General features: G+C 38.3%; 1 protein-coding gene across 3 annotated transcripts in view; it reads right to left on the minus strand.

The window, feature by feature from the left end:
• LOC137240473 (nitric oxide synthase-like) overlaps nt 1–21,503 on the minus strand; it is a 336,236-nt gene that overhangs the window by 118,670 nt on the left and 196,063 nt on the right. For all 3 annotated transcript variants that reach the window (XM_067766786.1, XM_067766785.1, XM_067766787.1), the window contains exons 6-7: nt 20,586–20,727; nt 3,972–4,111 (exon numbers count right to left, since the gene is read on the minus strand). In XM_067766786.1, coding sequence (XP_067622887.1) covers nt 3,972–4,111; nt 20,586–20,727 — 282 coding nt within the window. The remainder of the gene's footprint in view (nt 1–3,971; nt 4,112–20,585; nt 20,728–21,503) is intronic.

Here is a 21,503-nt window from a genome sequence, read left to right on the forward strand (position 1 = left end):
GTTATGATCATTTACTAACAGCATAGTGATTTCAACAGTCGCCACAATACGATATTCAAAGATGGTAAGGCAAAAATGTCACATATATATTTTGGACGCGATTGAAGAGGTCAATGTTAAAATTGTTCTATGGATCCTCAAAAAATTTAAATTGATTTTTTTGGTTTTAAATACCCAAAAACGATAATGCTATAGTTATCGATATAACATATATTTATATAAATATTGGTCTCAATGGAAATGGTTCAGTTCAGATTAAGTTACGAGAACTTGGAGGCAAAATCGAAGCCTTAATCACATCCTTTAACTATTTTTGTGATATTATATGTGATACCGCCAAATATAATTATTGAGTAGCTGATCTTTAAGTGGCTTTTTCATGGATGCCGAGTCTACAGACGAGTGAACAAAAAGAACTGAGAGGGAAAGATATGCAACATTGGTAATAAACTTCGTGATGGACAGCCCGGTGGGTAATTTCCCCTCATTTGACTTGGAGCAGGTTATACTATATAATAAAATGCGAAAACCACCAGTCCAAGGACTTTTGGGGGGCCCAGCCGAATCCAGCGTGAAGTAAATCACTCCTGAGACTCCTCCTCTCAGTTGTTGTTTCTTCTTCTTCTTCTAAGAGTGCTTTGCCCCATCCAATAGGTGCAATTACTCATTATCATCGACAGCCTCCAAAGGGCATTCTAGAAAAGTTGCAGTTTCAATAGGGTTGGATCAGAGATACGTGGGCTTAGCGGCGTTGGTTCCACATTGGAATTGAGAAGATAGCTGGTGTCATGTGGGAATATGTTGCGCATGACGGCGTTGATTCTGCATAGCTTTAACCAATTGCAGTATCCAAATAGAAGTCTCACGCATCTGCCTCGGAAGTATGCTTTCCTCTACTGCATGTTTCGAACACTGAGCACTGAGAACGAGGCTCGCCGCACATTTGTTGGCATATGATTCTGCCGTATCTTTCTGCACGACGCTAAGAAGCCTTTGATGGATTTTTGGTTCAAATGGATAGATTCTTGTGTGCCGGATTTCTCCATAATGCTTGCGGAGATTACTCCATATACTCCTAAAAAGCAGGGCCTCATAAAACAATTGTCTGTTAGGATGACCTTCCAGTTTTCACAGGCGTCTTTAAAATAGCATGTGGAGTTGAAGCGCGAGTCTACGCCACACATAATGCTATGTGCACATCTATGCGTCTCCCAGAACTAGTTTGAGTTTCAATCCGAAAGTTTTGCTATCCATGAAGTTGGTATAGAATTATTGAATGCAAATGGTAGAAATTTTTTGCTTTAGCCCAGCGATTTCTAGGTTTGCGACTGCTTGGGCAGTGTAGATACCGGGCCATTAATTTTGCAATTCGACCAAGCGGATATTTACTTTGGGTGACAGGGCAAGGTACAGAAAGTGAGATGGCTCATTCGCTAGCTAGGCATAAATCTGCTTTCGATGTCGCGACAGCAAAGAAGGATCTTGCGCCCATGGGGCTCATCTAAAACTGGCTACGAAACAGTGCAGCACTTTCTGTGCGACTGTTCAGCTCAATGTTGAAGAGCAGGGAGTTTCTTTAAATCCTAGAAGTCAGCGATGCTAGGCGTGGGGAGTTTCTGAAGAACTTAAACGTAAAGGTATATATGTGGAGAGACGAAGATCCGTAGGCCTCAACAGTCATTTGTGTTATCACAAACTGCAATAAAATTGAAAATGAAACGTAGTCAGTATCAAATGCTCTCTGGTAGGAGTAGTTCCCTAAAATTATATGATAATATACAGCGGATGTCTGAGGATTTTAAGACCGTGGCATATCCCTGCAGGAATTATAACGATGATCTCGTAAGTATTGTACAGAGCAAGTGTAAGTTATGAAATGAAAATGTCTCTTAATTGCCAGATAGCTAGGGATCCCAATACCGCAGGCCTCAACCTACGCTCCTCCATCCATTTGTGACGAAATCACAATTTATCCACTTTAAAAATAACACGCCACCGGGAAACGACGGGCTATCTGCCGTTCTGTTCAAACACGGAGGTGAAGAATTCAACCGCATGATCGAATGCCTCCAGATAAGAATTTATTTATGTAATGCTCAATCGACAACAAAAAGGGTCCCGAAAATTCCGCTTCTTATGAAGATATCTACTTAATATGGCATGTAAGGCTTAAACGTATTGTGCAAAAGACTGAAACTAAAACCAAGCGAACTGTTTGGACCTTATCAGTGCGGCCTCGGACCTGGTAAATCTTCGATAAGACTCTTTTTGTCGTATTCAAGGAGGAGGGTCATCGCTAGCAAACGATGTCTTTAATTTGATTGTGGAAAAATTATATAAGCTGAACGAGTTAGCCGCTTCGAAAAAATATTTTAGAAAAGCTGCTGTTATCAAGTAATGAGTCACCGCATTTTCTCCCTCCCTCCTCTCTGACATACTAATTAAGAAACAAACAAACGTACTATCTCTTACGAAATATTCGGACCTTATTTATCAAAAAAAAAGCAATGACGGAGGTGCAACAAACAAACACGTAACATTACAGGAACACAAAAGCAAGGAATAAAGTAACCCATTTTTGACAATGAAACTGGCTTTTCCTTAAACCAAATTTAACAAAGTTGAAGACAAATCTCTATAATATACAATACATGAAGCTAACTCTCATTGCTATATGGATTCAGCTGTTGCTAAAACTAATTTTTATGTTCCAATTTGGATAGGATAAGAATTGAATTAATATTGAATTGGCAAATTATTCGTTTAACCGAAACTTTAGGTAAAAAAGAAATGAAAAAAATAATAATTCAATTATCCCACTAGCAAGTAAATAATATTTGCGACTCTACGACGGCGCTGACTTTGAGACCGCATACTTTCTTGGGCTCATTGTAGAGCTGGATTAATTTTTTCGATTCGATCTTAAAAAAATCGATAATCATGAACTGCGTCGAGTCGATGGGATGCCCCTTTGGAGTGTTCGAAAGTCCTGCCGACTATTTGTGATCCTCCCCATGATGCCAGAAGCTAGGTCATGTTATGGGAATCCATTAAGATGCTCCGGTACAAAATGTATTAAAAAGTGTCAGTTATGTTGAAACAAGGATAGCTAGGCCAGAAGCCCAAAATCTCCTAGGCTGCTAAGCGTCAGTTGATGGTGATGATAAAATTTCTCCATCTTTCTCCTTTCACTTGACGCCACCAACACAATGACGCATAGTCATAGCTTATTGTTCTAATTTTAATCAAGCTTTTGGAAAAATGAGAAACTATTTTGTTTGGACAGTGAACATGCGCCAATAAAGCTAAATTTATACAAAAAAAAAAATTACAAAAAAATTTATTTTCTGCCCGTTTTTATCAAATGGTAACTACTGTTAATGTAAGATGATCACAACTTCAAAGGATGAAAAAATCGAACAATTATAAAATAAATCGATTCTTCCTGAATCGATTTAAAGTCGAATCAAAGTCCAGCTCTAGCTCATTGTCTGTACCTAACTCTAGCATAAATTCGTTAAGTGGATTATAGAAGTGAATATGAAATTTATTAAACAAGATATTCTGCACAAGTTTATTGAAAGGTCAGTTGATATAAATACATGAATATTAACACAAACACAGCCAACCTTTTTGCTATAAAGTATTTGCATGAAAAAATTTACCTCAGCTTTGGGTTAAATACCTTAAATGCGTTGTAAAGAAGCATTTGAGGGACTAGAGGGATTTAACGTAATTGAATTATATATCATTAACTCACATTTAAATTCTTATTAGAGATGCATACAAATATCGAAAAATAATGCCGCTCAAATTATTTCATCTCTCCTAAAAATATTTTACCTAGCACACAAGCAGTCTCACTTTTACTTCACATATTAACATATCCATATGCACACGTACGCTTACAGTTACGCCTTTTTACGCCTTTTCCTTTTTTTTTTGTCCAATTCTACAACAAAGCTACTTACTTTGGATGGCTTAATGGAACTTCCAATATTAATTCCGGTGGATAATCAAAATAGTCCGGATCATGACCATTGGCTGACACAACCAATGGTAAAATTTCCCATTCAGTGCCTTTGCCTTTCCAACCCAATTTTAGGCAAACCTAAAATGAAAATTTTAAAAGTGAATTTCAGTAAATTGCTTTAATAAAAACTTATTTAGTTTATTCAGAAAATATTTAGACATGCAAAACCAATGCGTACTAAAATAAAATATGCGAAGGCTTTAAAAGTACGTATGGATTTGTGTTCAGAGATACATAAATATGAATATATGGGCAAATCCACCAAAACTTTAACTTTTCTCTTCTGTGGATATTACTTTGTACAGAAGAGCTTAAAGCGTGTATACATGTATGCATTTATGCAGCATAAATGACTTTACTTTGTACTGATACGAGTTTTGGTCGAATAAATAACTCAAATATCCAGTATATCAAAGTGTTCTTTATTTTCAATACTACTATGGTAGTAGCACATCACAATTAAATTACTCGCCTACTTCACTTATAACGTTCAAATCAAACTGATTGACAATCCCTTAGCTTCCGCTGCTTTAATACTCTCAGTTGAACATATATCTCGAATAGTTGCTTATTTATTTCTCATTTCAGCATCTCAAATTGGGTTTGGCTATATACATGTATATGTGTGAGTAATGTTATCTGCGCTCTTTGTTACTGTATTAATATGTCGACATTGCTCTTAGCAGGGGTTTACAGGCATGTGTAAGTTTTCTAATTCTTCTTCGCTCTCAGCTGCTGTTTACATGTATGTTCGACCGTTGAGTTGATGAGTACTGTTGACTCTGAGACCTGGTGATTTTATGACGAAAAAAGTAGGTAAAAATTCCTTGGCGAGCTTTGCAAGGTAACATCTCGTTCGATTACCAGGAATATAACTAATGCATATATATATTACAAATCAACGGCATGTTTAAGCTCTCACTATGATCTTTTCTAGATATCCGTATTTTAGAACGTAAAATATTTGACTTTAACGGATATCTTCGGATCGATTTCATATATTCAAAAAAACTGTCGTACATATATCAAATAAATTGTTACGAATTTAGGGCAATTTCTCTTATATGCAACCTTCTACTAACGTTCGAATCACTAAACTATTGAATAAATAACTCCACTATTCAATAATGCAAAATGGCCTTTATTAAAGTACTTCACAATAACACTTATACTTCGCAACTGATAGCTTGCTTAAATCAAACTGATTTGTCGTGCCTCAACTGCTGCCGCTTTTATACTGTCCGGTTTCCTCGCCGACATGATTCTAGGCGTTTCTATTTCCAGAATTTACTAGTTAGTTATCAGCTATAAATTTCTCAGCTATAAATACAGATGCACGATTTTATAGCTTCTCTCATACCCCATGCGCGTGTATATATGAGTGATACTTGGACAAATGAATGAATACTTTTGGGAGTACCTCAGATATATGCATGTGTTTCTGCGTTGCTCACCGCTGCTTGTATGGACATATGTGTAGACATAATGATTAATTTGGTTATCTGCATACAAGTCACTGCTCAGTATCGGCTTAGAGATGATAGTACCCCTTAGTGTTGCTAATATTTGTCACACTGTCCTCCACCTAAGTCTGATCGTCCCGATCAGACAAATCTCTCGATATGATATCAATGCTGCCAGCATCTCCAAATGAACCAACTTTCTATTTCGTGGTTTCCCAATGCTTTGCATACGGTAGATAGTATCACTGATCTTCTTCAATATTTTGTACGGGCCTTCCCAACTGCACCGAAATTTGGATAGAACACCTTTCCGCCGGTGAGGGTTGTATAGCAGCACCAAATCTCCCTCCCGGAACCCTTACGAATTAAAGTTCTTGTCGTACCTGGGTTTCATCTTACTACTCATTACCCTGGGCCGTTCCCTCACACTCTGTTCTTTGGCCAAAGAAGAAATACTTCGCAGAGCTTGATCTTGACGGATTGACTTTGCATCATCAGTATCGTCTTGACGTTTCACAACAGTAATGCACGCTCGCTTGAAACCACCCTTGCATTCTTTCTGAAAAATTCTTTCAGTCGTTTTAGTGCATTAATTAGGGTTTGTCAATGCCAGTGTTTTTCTCGCAGGTACCTTCGATTTTGATTTATTTCGTGGTCTTTGCCGACTCTTCAACACCAGTACTCGATTACTGCTGAACCCTTTTTCCAAACTGAAGTTAAGTGGCACATCCTTGTTTTTATAGCGCATAATCTTTCTCCGCATATCGATCCTGATGTCATGGTCAACTAAGAAGTCCACTCCCAATATGAATTCATCAACGATCTCCGCCACAACGAATTTGTGTAGAACCTTGACTTTCCCAATTAAGACTTCACAGATCACTTCTTCCAGGACTTGGTTATACTCGCCAGTGACCGTACGCAACCTTGCTCCAGGTAATGGCTTTACTCTCCTGTTGACCAAATCAGATTGAATCAGGGAATGAGATGCGCCTGTATCTACAGTCAGTACACGTTCTTTCCCATCGACATTCCCTCTGTCGGTAAGACTGCTTGATTTCCTTCCAATTTGCGACACAGATATCACAGTACATTCAATAGCTGGGGCAAGTTTTCGATCTTTACATCTGACTCGCTTTTGCTTATCTCCTCCAGCTTTGCGTTTACGGCCACCCAAGTTGGAACTACCAGGACCGGTGCTGCAATGACGAGCAATGTAACCGCACTTGAAGCATTTGAATGCACAATTATTCTTCTGTTGGGTTCCTTTTAAAGCTTCTAAAATAGCGTCTACCCACTCTGGCCTTACTACTTCCACACGCCGTGCTTTGAAAACTGGCTTACACAGAAGCGACGCTGTTTCCTGAATAAGAGCATGTGATACCGTTTCTGCGAATGTTGGCTTTTGGTTTGCGTATGTAGCTCGCTTTGTTTCGACGTCCCGTATGCCATTTATAAAGCTCTGAGTCTTTACCCTTTCAGTGTATTCCACGGGTGCGTTCGCATTCGCCGAGGCAAACTCTTGCAATGTTTCACCAGGCCTCTGGAAGCGATTCAGTAACTCCATTTGGTATATCTGTCCCCTATGCTCAATTCCGTATCGTCTCTCTAGAGCGCTCATCAATGCTTCATAACAGTTCCGTTCGCCGTCTGGAATGGTTTGTAAAATCTCAGCTGCAGGCCCTTTCAATGCCATGAACAGTGCAGCAACATTACCTTCAGCATTCCTGTTGCTCGCTGTTGCGGTATTCTCAAATTGAAGCTTAAACACCTGGAAAGGAACAGAACCGTCAAAGGATGGTGATTTTACCATTGGATTACTCGCTGAAACTGCTGGGCGATTTAGTTTCAACTCCTGTATACGACCTCTCAATGTTTCAATCTCGGCATCAATTTTATCTTCGAGTTGTAAAATTTTTGTATCTTGCGCCTGCTTTGAGGAAATACTTCCTTCTTGCTCTTCCAGTTGAGCAAAGATCTGCGATGATATCTGTGCTGAAATTTGCCCCGACATTTCGGATATTCGTGCCTCTTGTTCTTCAATATTAGATGTAATCTATGTCGACATTTCTAAAATACGCGTTTCTTGTACTTCCATCTTGGATGTTACACGGTTCTCCTGGGATTCTAGTTGAGATGCTATACTTGTCTTCTGTTCTTCCAGTTGAGATGACATTTGTGACGACATTTCTGAAATGCGTGCCTCCTGTATTTCCAATTGTTATGCCATATATGTCTTCTGTTATTCCAGTTGAGATGACATTTGCGACGGCATTGATGTTACTGTAGATATTTGTGCATATATTGCATCCAATATCATATTCAAGTCTGTGCTGGTAACTGTCTGCGATGTTTCGTTTTCCTCTTCCATTTTTGTTGTTGATTCTTCCACATCAGGATAAAAGACATACTCGTCCACATCAATTCCTTGCGACTCCATTACCTCTCGTAGCCGTGCTTTAAGTTCGATCTTATTGTCGGTTGTATTCAATCTACGGTTCTCCAACTCCTTTTTCAGTTGCTGGATCTTTAATTCACTCAACTTTGCCATGTCCAAGTTGTATTCCCAATCTTCGGAATTTATTCAACAATTCCTCTTCTGACACCAATTGTTACGAATTTAGGGCAATTCCTCTTATTTGCAACCTTCTACTAACTTTCGAATCACCAAACTGTTGAATAAATAACTCCACTATTCAATAATGCAAAATGGCCTTTATTAAAGTACTTCACAATAACACGTATACTTCGCAACTGATAGATTGCTTAAATCAAGCTGATTTGTCGTGCCTCAACTGTTTCCGCTTTTATACTGTCCGATTTCCCGCCGACATATTTCTAGGCGCTTCTATTTCCGGAATTTACTGGTTAGTTATCAGCTATAAATTTCTCAGCTAACTACAGATGCACGATTTTATAACTTCCCTCATACCCCATGCGCGTGTATATGTGAGTGATACTTGCACAAATGAATGCATACTTTTGGAAGTATCTCAGATATGCATGTGTTTTTGCGTTGCTCACCGCTGCTTGTATGGACATATGTGTAGGCATAATGTTTAATTTGGTTATGTGCATGCAAGTCACTGCTCAGTATCGGCTTAGAGATGATAGTACCCCTTAGTGTTGCTAATATTCGTCACAATATTTTAACACTCGGAGGTAAATCGTGCTTATATCTTATCTATTTATTTTATTTATATCGCAACACGCTGTTTTTATTTCAAGATAATCAGTAAAGAAGTTTTTTAGCAAGCAAAATTTTTAACACAAGTTTGCAACTACATAATCTGTGTTGTCGACAGAAATACTTTTTTGACCGGTGCATTTTCGTCCATTCGCATTACATGATATAGCCAGCGAGGCATTTGGGCTTTTATTTGCTGCACTATCTTCTTATCTGCATAAACCGCATACAGCTCATCTTTATATCTCCTTTGATATTCGCCGTTGGCATCACGGACAGGACCATTAATTGTTCGGAGAACTTTTCTCTCGAACACTCCAAGAGCCATCTCATCTTCTCTCGACACCGTCCATGGTTTAGAACCATAGGATAGTTTTGATTAACGACTTGTAGAGTGTAATTTTTTCTCGGCGAGAGGGGACTTAACTTTTTAATTGCGTAATCAGTACAAAGCAGCATTTGTTGACAAGAGCTATTCTCTCTTTGATTTCTAAACTGGCACTGGTTTCGCTTTTCATACTGGTTCCCTATAACCGAACTCCTTCACACTCCCAAATTTTTATAGGTCGTGAATATACCGATTGTTTCTTTGATGACAGTAAGTTCCTCCTCATTTACCGGGTCTGAAATCGCACTAATAAAGTCCAATTAGTTAGTTGACTTAAGGTTTCAGTCGTTCACACATTATGCTAAAAAGAACCTTTTACGCGATATTAACCAGGCTGTCTCCGCTGTTACTGGCATGGTTTTCGGGATCGCCTTTCTTGTGGTTTGGGCAGAGCACACTTAAATTTTAATCTGGAACCATGTACGCATCCGGCCATGTTTCGCATAGGAGTTTGTTTATGCATTCTCCTAACCAACTGTTTACCTGCATGTTTGACGGCGCCTTGTTATCCTTTAGCCGGGATACTGACATTCTACTTCAACAACCTCGAGTGCAAAAACGTATTTTCCTCAAAGGCAATTAGGATATCGGGTTCGTCTCCCCCTGCCCTCCATAACTAAAACAGAGCGCATATTGAAATATAGTTTGTGAAGCAATAAAACTATCTGTATTTTATTTAGTTCACATTTTGTTCCGTCACACTAAGATGATTTTTTGCTTTGCTATCGGAAGGTCCAAATAGCAACTTTATGTCGCCATAAAGAAACAGTGTAGCAGTTATGGAAAGTATTTGTAATTGGTTTGGATGAATGTAGAAAGACAATTTTTGATCCGATGCTTTCTATAGGTGTTATACCCAAAAAATTGTGCCAGGATGGAAACACCCATATATGTACATAAGATTTAAAATCAAAAAGTCAAACATACTCGTTAAACCAACAGCAACAACAGAGATATCAAATAAGTACAAAAGAATTCAAATTCAACATTAAGTCAACCAACATTCAATGTCTGTTAGCTTCATCGCCCATACAACATTTTCTACATGGCCTCTTCACCACTCTCCTCCCTATTCTGATGGGGCGTCAGCTAACAGGCTTTTATGTTAAATTTAAATAAATAACTCAAATCTCTTTGTTGGGCTATGTAATTCGTTAAACAAACATCTAAAGGCGATGGATGGTGCCGGATATATGGAGATGTGTTTATATCTGCGAAGCGAAAGCTGTGAATATTTTACAAATACAAATAAATGTCAAATTTATATACATATGTACACACATTTTTGGGGCAAGAGGAAAACTGTATATTTGAATTAGTGTGAATTTAATGTAGAATGACAAAAGCTAACTACCTATGCAAATTTGTAAACAACAAAAGAAAAATTACACGTGACAAGCTACCTTAATAGGATGGTTAAAGTTACACACATACACATACATATTACAAATTTCCAATTAAGCAAGAATTATGCGGATGTTTAGTTGGACGTAGTCAGAAGGAATGGCTCTCACGCTTCTCGTTGTGAGAATCAGAGACAAATTGACATTATGCGTTAATTTTTAGCAGTAAAACCATCGAAAATTCCCCTTAATCTCCTGGGAATCACCTTATTATCTAACGCTAATTACCATCCCAATTATTGTCCTATTTTAAATGTCATACCCCCCCCCCCCCCTAATATTATTTTAGGCTACGGTCATGGGTTAACATTATTTTGTAGCGTTTATGTAGAGGAATAAGCTTTCATTATGTCATTTAAAATGACTTAACCCTTTACGGCGCCTTGTTGCATTTCTGCAACATACCATTTAAATCCAAATCAAAATATATGACACGACGGTAGATCACATTTGCTCTGTGTTGTAGTTTAGCAACAAAGCATTCTAACGATAAAATGACAGAATGGTTGACCACATGGAATTGTTTTCATTTTTTTTGCATTTAAGTGACGAGCGTGTATAAATCAGTTTCGAGCTCCTATAATACATTTACGTTAGGTGATTTATTTGTGAAAAAAATAATATTTTGCAGTTAAAAGTAGTTCCAGAAAAAGGTAAGAGAATATATTTTAACAATCAGTAACATTTTCTTAGCAAAGTCGTGTTTTTTATATATTTCTCTACTTATTTTTCTTTGTTGCATATATGCAACACCGCGCTTTGTGGTTGACAGTTTTTATTGCTATATTCAAATTCAAAGGTTCTCGTTGAGGATCAAAATGAAACGTGGTCAGCATAATTTGACTACCAAGGAACTGGAAAAGATATTAGATGAATGGGCAGACAGTGAGGATGGCCTTGATTTTTCTGATGATGACAATATTACTGATCCGACGTATAATATCGAGCCTAACTATCATGACACTTCTGAGGAAGAACTAAACTTACCACTTGATTTGGAAAATGATGTTCCGGATACTACCACTCTAGCAAAATCCGCTGAAACCATTTCATATGCAACACATTTAAATTCGGCCTCCGCTGTGCTAACCGATATACCCGAAGCACCTCAGTGGACCTCTAATCGAATACCCAGGAGCAATATTACATAGAAATCCAAACACCTGAAGTTGAATGCCGACCAACTATGTTTTCGCGGATCCGATAAGCTACCGCCGCAGATACTTTGCTTGGATACTCCATTTGAGGTTTTTTCCTCTCCTTTTACTGAGGATTTTATCAATCTAATCAAGAATCAGACTAATTTGTACTCCGGGCAGAGATATTCTAGTAAACCGGCAAATGTAACTGCTCAAGAAATACGTCAATTTATTGGCATTGCATATTATATGTTGATTGTAAGTATGCCAAATGTAAAAATCTATTGGTCTGAAAATATTAGCTTCGAGCCGATAAGAGAGACAATGAATTCAAAACGATTTGAATTGCTTCGACAGTTATTACACTTCAACGACAATAGTAAAATGGTTCCATATGAACAAATGGGTTCTGATCTATTGTACAAAATCCGGCCATTGATATATGCACTCAATAATAACTTCAAAAAGGTTCCATTTGAAGAGCATTTGTCTGTAGATGAACAAATTTGTTCAACAAAAGCGCGCAATGCTTTGAAACAGTATTTACCCGATAAGCCCCATAAATGGGGATTTAAACTGTTCGTTATATGTGGTGTATCTGGGTATGGATATAAGTTCGAAATGTATAGTGGAAAGGAAAACATATGCGCATCCGGCGAGCCTGATTTAGGAGCATCATCCAATGTAGTTGTCCGCCTTGTCCGTGATGTGCCCATCAATGAGAACTATTAGTTATTTTTCGATAATTATTACACCTCTATTCCGCTTATTGAATATTTGTCGAAGCGAGGAGTTTTGGCTCTAGGAACAATAAGAAAACCCGTATTCCCAACTGCAAGCTACCTGATGATAAAGTTTTAAAAAAAGAACCCCGCGGAACGTCAATAGAATACATGGGAAACTGCAATGTAGTTGGCGTAGCTGTTGTAGCTTGGAGAGATAATAAAATCGTTACTCTGGCATCAAATTTTGCTGGAGAGCACTCAACATCTGTAGTACGAAAGTGGGATAAGTCAGCAAATCAATATGTGTCTATTGAACGTCCTTTTGTCGTAGCAGAATATAATCCGCATATGGGGGTGTTGACCTTTTAGCCTCTGTTATGGGTCACTACAAAATTAAACTACGTAGTAAGCATTGGTATATATGAGTCTTTTACCACTTCCTGGACGTTGCAATGTCTTGGTTTTTATACCGGAGAATTATTGCTGAAAAACCTAGTACCAGTAAAGTCCTAAACTCTGCGGAATTCAGAGTAGCTATAGCAGAGACACTATGCAAATATCAGACAGTTAACCGTTTGAAACGTAAAAGTGATTTTGAATGTCTATCGAAAATAAAAGGAAGAAAGGCCCGGCTCAACACGTTCCCCCGAAAGATGTGAAGTTGGACCAATACGGACACTGGCAGGTTTTGATGGATAAGCGAATGGGGTGCAAATTTCCTGGCTGTAAAGGTTTTACACAAATAAGCTGTGAAAAATGCGGAGTAGGTTTGTGTTATAATAAACAAAATAAATGTTTTAAAAATTTCCACACATCTTGAGTTGGATTTTATTCATGTAGCACTTGTGATGCCATTTTGCATTTCTGCAACAAACAGTTTTTTGTGAAAAATTAATAAAAAATTAAAAAAAAAATTATTTTTATTGTTGATTTTATTAATAACAGCATATTTACTAGCTAGTAAATATAAATTTAATAAAATTTAAAACCTGGCGCCGTAAAGGGTTAAAACAAGCATTTAAAAGCATGAGCGTAAAGAGCTAAGCTATTGTTATGCTGATAACGTCATAAGTTCTACCACTGTATATTTTGTTCACATTTCAGATTAAATGCGGTACGTTAAGGAGGCAGCAACCGTTATAAATTTTACGAAACATCAAGCTTTTATTTAGTGGTAAATTTAACTTAACGCTCAATTTCCTGTGATTAAAATAATTTAGGCTTAATAACATAGGTAAATTAGTATGTAATCCTAGAATGATCACGAATGCAATTTAAGAGCCTTCCGCGATTTACAACCAGATTGACTGAATTTTGTGTGTGTTAGTGCAGTCGGGTGGCTTCGTGACACACGTATTTGTTGTCGGCTAAACGTTGATGAAAATCAAAAATTTTTGATTTTTTCATTTGACGCTAGCTTATTTGATAGTCGCGGGGTGTGATTGACAAAACGCAGTGTTGTATTTAGTTTGTGTCGACATTCAAAATGAACAAGTGCGCGGAAGAACAACAATTCATATTAAAATTTATTGAAAATTATCAATGTTTAGCAGCTTTATGTAATGTAAAGCTTTTATTATTATTTAATAAAATTTTTATTAATTTTTTTTATTATTTAATAAAACTGCTGTAGTTGCAAGTAAAAAAAGTCGTCTTCCGATGACGACATATTCACGTCCGAACGCTTCGGTTTCTCAATGTAAATGTTGATTGACGGCTTTTTATTTGATAGTCGCGGGGCAAGCGTCAAATACCCGGCACGCACACATACAAAAATTCAGTCAATCTGGTTGTAAATCGCGGAAGGCTTTAAAGCTATCGTAAAGAATCCAGAGTGGTACCGGAAGAAACCCTGTTTTTTGAACATCGATCTGGGAGCTGACTTTAAATTATATCTTGAAGTTGAATACGCAAGTCTTTCTTTGAGTTTCCAACTCAATATATAGATTATCTAACTGAACTTTCAGCCTCACATAACTTTTTTTAATTATTTAGCAGCCGAACCAAGTTTCTCATGGATGGCGGAAGTTCGGTCATCTAGAAGATTAAACATTGTCATATCAAATAATTCCTGTCACAATCGAGCTAGAACCTTAAGTGTGCTTTTACGGAACGTACCAGATCAATATCCGGCAATGGATCATATACATCGATGATACAAGACGAAGCAGAACAGCAAGAAGACTGGCCTATTTTGAAACAATGTTGGGGATGGGATGAATGCCTTAAACTACTTCAATCCTGGCTAGAATTTCTTTATTATATCTTTGGGTGTAAAATACCGCTTGAAAGCGTTAGTTTATGTTGAAATAACTCCTTACTTTTGACAAATACTAGAAGTATTATATTGCCTACGATTGGAATCTAAGTGTTCTTTATCCAGCCACAGGTAAGGGGATACTGCAAACTACGCCAACTATCGCTGCATCAGCCTTCTAAATATCGCATGTAAGGTTCTGCCAAGCGTATTGTGCGATAGATAGAAGCCCACAGTGAACCGGTTCATTGAACCTTATAAGAGCAGCTTCAGACCTGGTAAATCCACCGTCGACCTGGTTTTCACTATGCACCAAATATTTACCTCTTCGTCGATTTTAAAGCTGTCTTTGACAGCAAGGATCTGCTTATATACGTATCGCCATGTCTGAATTTGGTTTCGATGCAAAACCTGTACGGCTGTGCAAAATGACGTTGGGAAAGATATCTACGAGCCGTTCGAAATTACGCGAGGTTTCAGGCAGAGTGGCTCCCTATCGATTTTTTTTTTTTTTTTATTTGATGCTGGAGAAAATTATACTCTCTGCAGAACTTATCCGCTTTGGAACAATATTCTATAACAGCGTGACCATGGTAAAGACATTGATATCATCGGCCTGAACACCCGCGCGCGCAGTAAGTTTTGCTTATTCCAAACTGGAAAAAGAAACGGAAAAGATGTGTGTGAATGAGGACAAAACGAAGTACATGCTGTCATTGAGCACAGCCTACGAATGTTCGAAAGAAAAGTTCTTCGAAAGCTTTTCGGGCCTCTTCGCGTATATTTAATGATGAGCTATAGGAGCTATAGAATTAGAACACAGCGCCTACGCTGGCTTTGCCATGTTATGCGAATGACAGATGGAGCTTCGGCTAAGAAAGGATTTTTATCGAAACCCGCCTATAGAAGTAGAGAAAGAGAGCGGCCCACTCTGCTGGAAGAACCAGGTGGAAATCGGTTGTTGGACGGCCATAATCGTTTAAATGGTTAAGCACCAATTATGTTAGTAAGTAATAAGAAAAACTGGCCTACTTAGCTCTTGCTCTCTACATTAAATTTCCATGACACGACTAGGACTTAGTTTAATTGCTGTCGCGAGATATGGCAACTCTATGGCCCCTAGTACCTAGAGACTTTACCTCGTGGGAACAGAGCGTTTCTTTCTTACTTTTGCTGTTTCTGAACATGTCTATCTTATAAGCATGCGCCGCCAAAGAGTATACCCATGAACCAGGCCTTTCCTGCTTAATTTCTCAAAAGTGGATTGAAATGTCTAGCGTCAGTTCATTGAGATTTGCACCCTGCTTTGCCAACTCATCGGCCTTTTCGTTACCTTCTATCTCTTTATGTCCGAAAACTCAGTATAGATGTATAGTCCTGCCGAAGCGACGTCTCTCCGATGCTAGCTAGCATTCCGAGAGATTTCTCTATGAATTACTATGTGACATCATTGCCTTAATCGCCATCTGACTATCAATATATATACCTATTAACGCGACTGCTGCCTAAACACGCTTCCTCCAGAGTTTCTGCTGCTATCACGGCTACAATTACCACCTGGTTGACACTGCAGTAATGCGGCAGCTTGTAGGATATACTTATTTCTGGATCGACACAGTAATCAGCATCCCGACCACATCCGTTAATTTGGAACAATCGGTATTGTATTCTGCATTTTCACGCCAACCCTGCGACTCTATTGTTTCCCTAATATCTCTTTCAACGCTCAGGCCCAGAACCAAGTAGTCTACTTGACCTTTATTAGATGGCGCTATATCACTTTGGCCATACGGCATGCACTCAAGCTGCCTCGAAGCCTTAGGCCTTGTTGCAGTTTTTATACTCAGTTGAGCAGAGCTCACAGAGTATATTAAGTTTGATTGGATAACGGTTGGTTGTACATATTTAAAGGAATCGAGATAGATATAGACTTCCATATATCAAAATAATCAGGATCGAAAAAAAATTTGATTGGGCCATATCCGTCCGTCCGTTAACACGATAACTTGAGTAAATTTTGAGGTATCTTGATGAAATTTGGTATGTAGGTTCCTGAGCACTCATCTCAGATCGCTATTTAAAATGAACGATATCGGACTATAACCACGCCCACTTTTTCGATATCGAAAATTTCGAAAAACCGAAAAAGTGCAATAATTCACTACCAAAGACAGATAAAGCGATGAAAATTGGTATGTGAGTTGAACTTATGACGCAGAATAGAAAATTAGTAAAATTTTGGACAATGGGCGTGGCACCGCCCACTTTTAAAAGAAGGTAATTTAAAATTTTGCAAGCTGTAATTAGGCAGTCGTTGAAGATATCATGATGAAATTTGGCAGGAACGTTACTCCTGTTACTATATGTACGCTTAATAAAAATTAGTAAAATCGGAGAAGGACCACGCCCACTTAAAAAAAAAAAGTTTTTTTTAAGTAAAATTGTAACAAAAAATTTAATATCTTTACAGTATATAAGTAAATTATGTCAACATTCAACTCCAGTAATGATATGGTGCAACAAAATACAAAAATAAAAGAAAATTTCAAAATGGGGGTGGCTCCGCCCTTTTTCATTTAATTTGTCTAGGATACTTTTAACGCCATAAGTCGAACAAAAATTAACCAATCCTTTTGAAATTTGGTAGGGGCATAGATTTTATGACGTTAACTGTTTTCTGTGAAAATGGGCGAAATCGGTTGATGCCACGCCCAGTTTTTATACACAGTCGTCCGTCTGTCCTTCCGCATGGCCCTTAACACGATAACTTGAGCAAAAATTGACATATCTTTAATGAACTTAGTTCACGTGCTTACTTGAACTCACTTTATCTTGGTATGAAAAATAACGAAATCCGACTATGACACGCCCACTTTTTCGATATCGAAAATTAAGAAAAATGAAAAAAATGCCATAATTATATACCAAATACGAAAAAAGGGATGAAACATGGTAAGGTAATTGGATTGTTTTATTGACGCGAAATATAACTTTAGAAAAAACTTTATAAAATGGTTGTGACACCTACCATATTAAGTAGAAGAAAATGAAAAAGTTCTGCAGGGCCAAATAAAAAACCCTTAAAATCTTGGCAGGTATTACATATATAAATAGATTAGCGGTATCCAACAGATGATGTTCTGGGTCACCCTGGTCAACATTTTGGTCGATATCTGGAAAACGCCTTCACACCACTCCCTTCTAAATCTCTCATTAATACCTTTAGTTTGATACCCATATCGTACAAACTCATTCTAGAGTCACCCCTGGTCCACCTTTATGGCGATATCTCGAAAAGGCGTCCACCTATAGAACTAAGCCCCACGCCCTTTTAAAATACTCATTAACACCTTTCAGTTGATACCCATATCGTACAAACATATTCTAAAGTCACCCCTGGTCCACCTTTATGGCGATATCTCGAAAAGGCGAACACCTATAGAACAAAGGCCCACTCCCTTTTAAAAATAATCATTAACACCTTTCATTTGATAACCATATCGTACAAACAAAGTCTAGAGTCACCCCTAGTCCACCTTTATTGCGATACCTCGAAAAGGCGTCCCCCTATAGAACTAAGGCCCAATCCCTTTTAAAATACTCATTAGCTCCTTTCGTTTGATACCCATATTGCACAAACGAATTCTAGAGTCACCCCTGGCCCACCTTTATGGCGATATCTCGAAACGGCGTCCACCTATGGAACTACGGATTACTCCCTTTTAAAATACTCATTAACACCTTTCTTTTGATACCCATATTGTACAAACAAATTCTAGGGTCACCCTGGTCCACCTTTATGGCGATATCTCGAAAATGCGACCACCTATACAACAACCACCACTCCCTTTTAAAACCCTCATTAATACCTTTAATTTGATACCCATATCGTACAAACTTCTAGAGTCACCCCTGGTCCACCTTTATGGCGATATTTCGAAACGGCGTCCACCTATAGAACTAAGGCCCACTCCCTTTTAAAATACTCATTAACACCTTTCGTTTGATGCCCATATTGTACAAACAAATTCTAGGGTCACCCCTGGTCCACCTTTGTGGCGATATCTCGAAACGGCGTCCACCTATGGAACTAAGGGTTACTCCCTTTTAAAATACTCATTAACACTTTTCATTTGATACCCATATCGTACAAACGCATTCTAGAGTCAACCCTGATCCACCTTTACGGCTATATCCCTAAATGGCGTCCACCTATAGAACTATGGCTCACTCCCTTATAAAATACTCTTTAATGCCTTTCATTTGATACACATGTCATACAAACATATTCCAGGGTTTCCCTCGGTTCATTTTCCTACATGGTTATTTTCCCTTATGTTGTCACCATAGCTCTCAACTGAGTATGTAATGTTTGTTTACACCCGAACTTAACCTTCCTTACTTGTTTAAGATACAGTTGCTCTGATTTTAAGATATAGCTGGCATGATCGAATCGAATTGCGAATGATTTAGGTCCACGAAAAAAACTAAAGATCTGAAATCGAAATCTGCAAAGGAAGTGATGAATTGACTCCTTTTCCTTCTCATCATGACAGCTTCTTCAGAGTGGTTTTATTGGTATTCGCCATTGTTGAATCATCACAACAATAGCACAATGTCCTGTGATGGAAGTTTTTATCCAAACATGGTCATGCGGCCCAGAAAGTTCATTGCCCTAACTCTGTATTTTTTCATTTTCCTCAAGAGGTCGTCCAGTGGTGCCACCGTGGTATGGTGGTAGCTTGCGCCGCAGAGCAACATCAAAGGTTTAGAGAAAAATTTTTTCAATTAGCAAAAGTTTTTCTAAGCGAGGTCGCCCGTCAACAGTAGTTTAGCAAATACTCCCCAGTGTACTTCTGTAATGACAAGAATCTTTGTGAAAATTAATCATCAAATGTCATCGGAGGTAAATCGCGCCTAGTATTTATGGAAACTTTTTATCATTTAAGTCGTACAAAGTTTTCTTCCTTCCCGTAGGTTTTGGAAAGTGTTATCTATGTTGATGGTCCTTCGCCGGATATATGTAGGTCCGGAACGTTCCGGTCACAAACACCATTAAGGTACTTGGGAACGCCAGAGCATCGGCTGCTAAAGAAACAGGATTTTCCACGAGTGGGTGGGTTGACAATTGGGTTGGAGAAGCTACAAATTGCGCTGGCAACCCCTCGTAAGGGGTGCGCTACACAACCCTTCAATCAGCAAAGGCTAAGTGGTCCTATGAACGCCATTAAGGTCCGACATATTCTATTCCATCAAATCAGGTCATAATGGTTTTGTGCAGTCTGCCTGACTACAAAAATCGTTATGTTCGTCATTGAAGTCATACTGTTCTTACGCAATCTAACTACTCTTTCTATGGCACAGATACAGCAGGCGCCAGAAAGCCATTAGAAATTCCTGGCCTCAAAATTCTTGGAGCCCAGTTAACATGTTGTAAGTCACAGCCGCAATGATGGTCTGCAAAATTTAGTTAGACTTACAAAGTTGCTCATATCTCTAAAGAGAGAATTCATAGGGCTCATGATGGGCACACTAACTGTAAACTGCCTTCTGGTGTCACGTTCTTTTAAGTTAGGCATCATCGGTAACAGCAGATGTAGGAAATGCGAGCTGTAGCAAGTAACGGTTGATCACGTTTTGTGTTCGTGTCCTGCGTTCACGAGGTCCGGGCTTCGGCTACTAGGGCGGCCAGCTCTCAAAGCAGCAATTAATCTAGGTCCTGGAAAATTTCTAGTATTTTTCAAGATAATGAAGTTACCTCCGTTTGGTCGTCAAACAACACAATGGACACATTCAGTCTATGTGAAGTCTTCTTTTGGTACGTCCAATCAATTAAAAATTAAGATTTGTAAAGTTGACAGTTTCATCGAAAACTGATAGGAGCCCAATATCACGACGCCATCAAAAATCACCTTTTAATACAAAACTTACACACCAACAAGCTCCTAAAACATACATGCACATACATTTAGCTAAGCCATCGCACTCACCTCAGTAAATTCAGCATTCATAGGATCTCCAACAATTTTGCCATCTGGTTGCTTATATCCAGCATACGAAATAAGTTGACTATTCCAAATGCGATAATCATGACGGCCATCTGTCCGCTGCGGAAATATCGTAATTGCCGATCTACAAGCCAAGCCCCACCAAAAAACCGAGTATGCAAATCACATCCCAGAAAATCCGTCACAAATGCGATATAAGCCGAGCCAAGTAAGAGCGTGTGGAAATAAGATAACATTAGATAAGCAATTGCAGGATACGAAAGATATGTAAATGCATATGTATGTGTGAAGGTATGTAGAACTTCGCACAAATTCGAATTGCAATAAAAAACAAATAAAATATTAATTCAAAGCATCCTTTTTGCATATTCCTTTCATTGTGCGATAGTTACTTGGCACTTGAAAAAGTTTTATTGAAAATAAAGTTTTACCAGCCACGGTCAGCAGTGGATTTTCCACTGTGGTTTGCACATTTGTTCATTTTTTATCTCGGTGAGTTTAGCATGCAAAGGCGGCAATTTAATGGTAAGTGGCTTCGCACTTTCAATCCGAAAGTGTGAAATCGAAATTTTTATTGTTTGTTTGTTCAATTTATTGGAGTTTTTTTTCAGTTTCTGTTTCGTTTGTAATGATTAAACTTACTCCTTGGTGTATTATACTTTTTTTGAAATTTTAACCCAACGGAGTTTTGCACATTATACTTTTTTTGAAATTTTAACCCAACGGAGTTTTGCAGAGGTCATTTCCATAAGATTAACAGCTGAAAGAGTTCATAGTCCTACCAGTAGCGGGTTTAAGCCCTCCCCCCTTGCGCTGTTGATAACATACTGAATCAAACCTTACTTTATTGAATAAAGTTTATTCAGAATCTTCACTCTCACTCTACACATTTTTCACCAC

Source organism: Eurosta solidaginis, chromosome 2 (genome assembly GCF_040869045.1).
Source record: "Eurosta solidaginis isolate ZX-2024a chromosome 2, ASM4086904v1, whole genome shotgun sequence".
In the NCBI taxonomy this organism is placed as follows: Eukaryota; Metazoa; Arthropoda; class Insecta; order Diptera; family Tephritidae; genus Eurosta; species Eurosta solidaginis.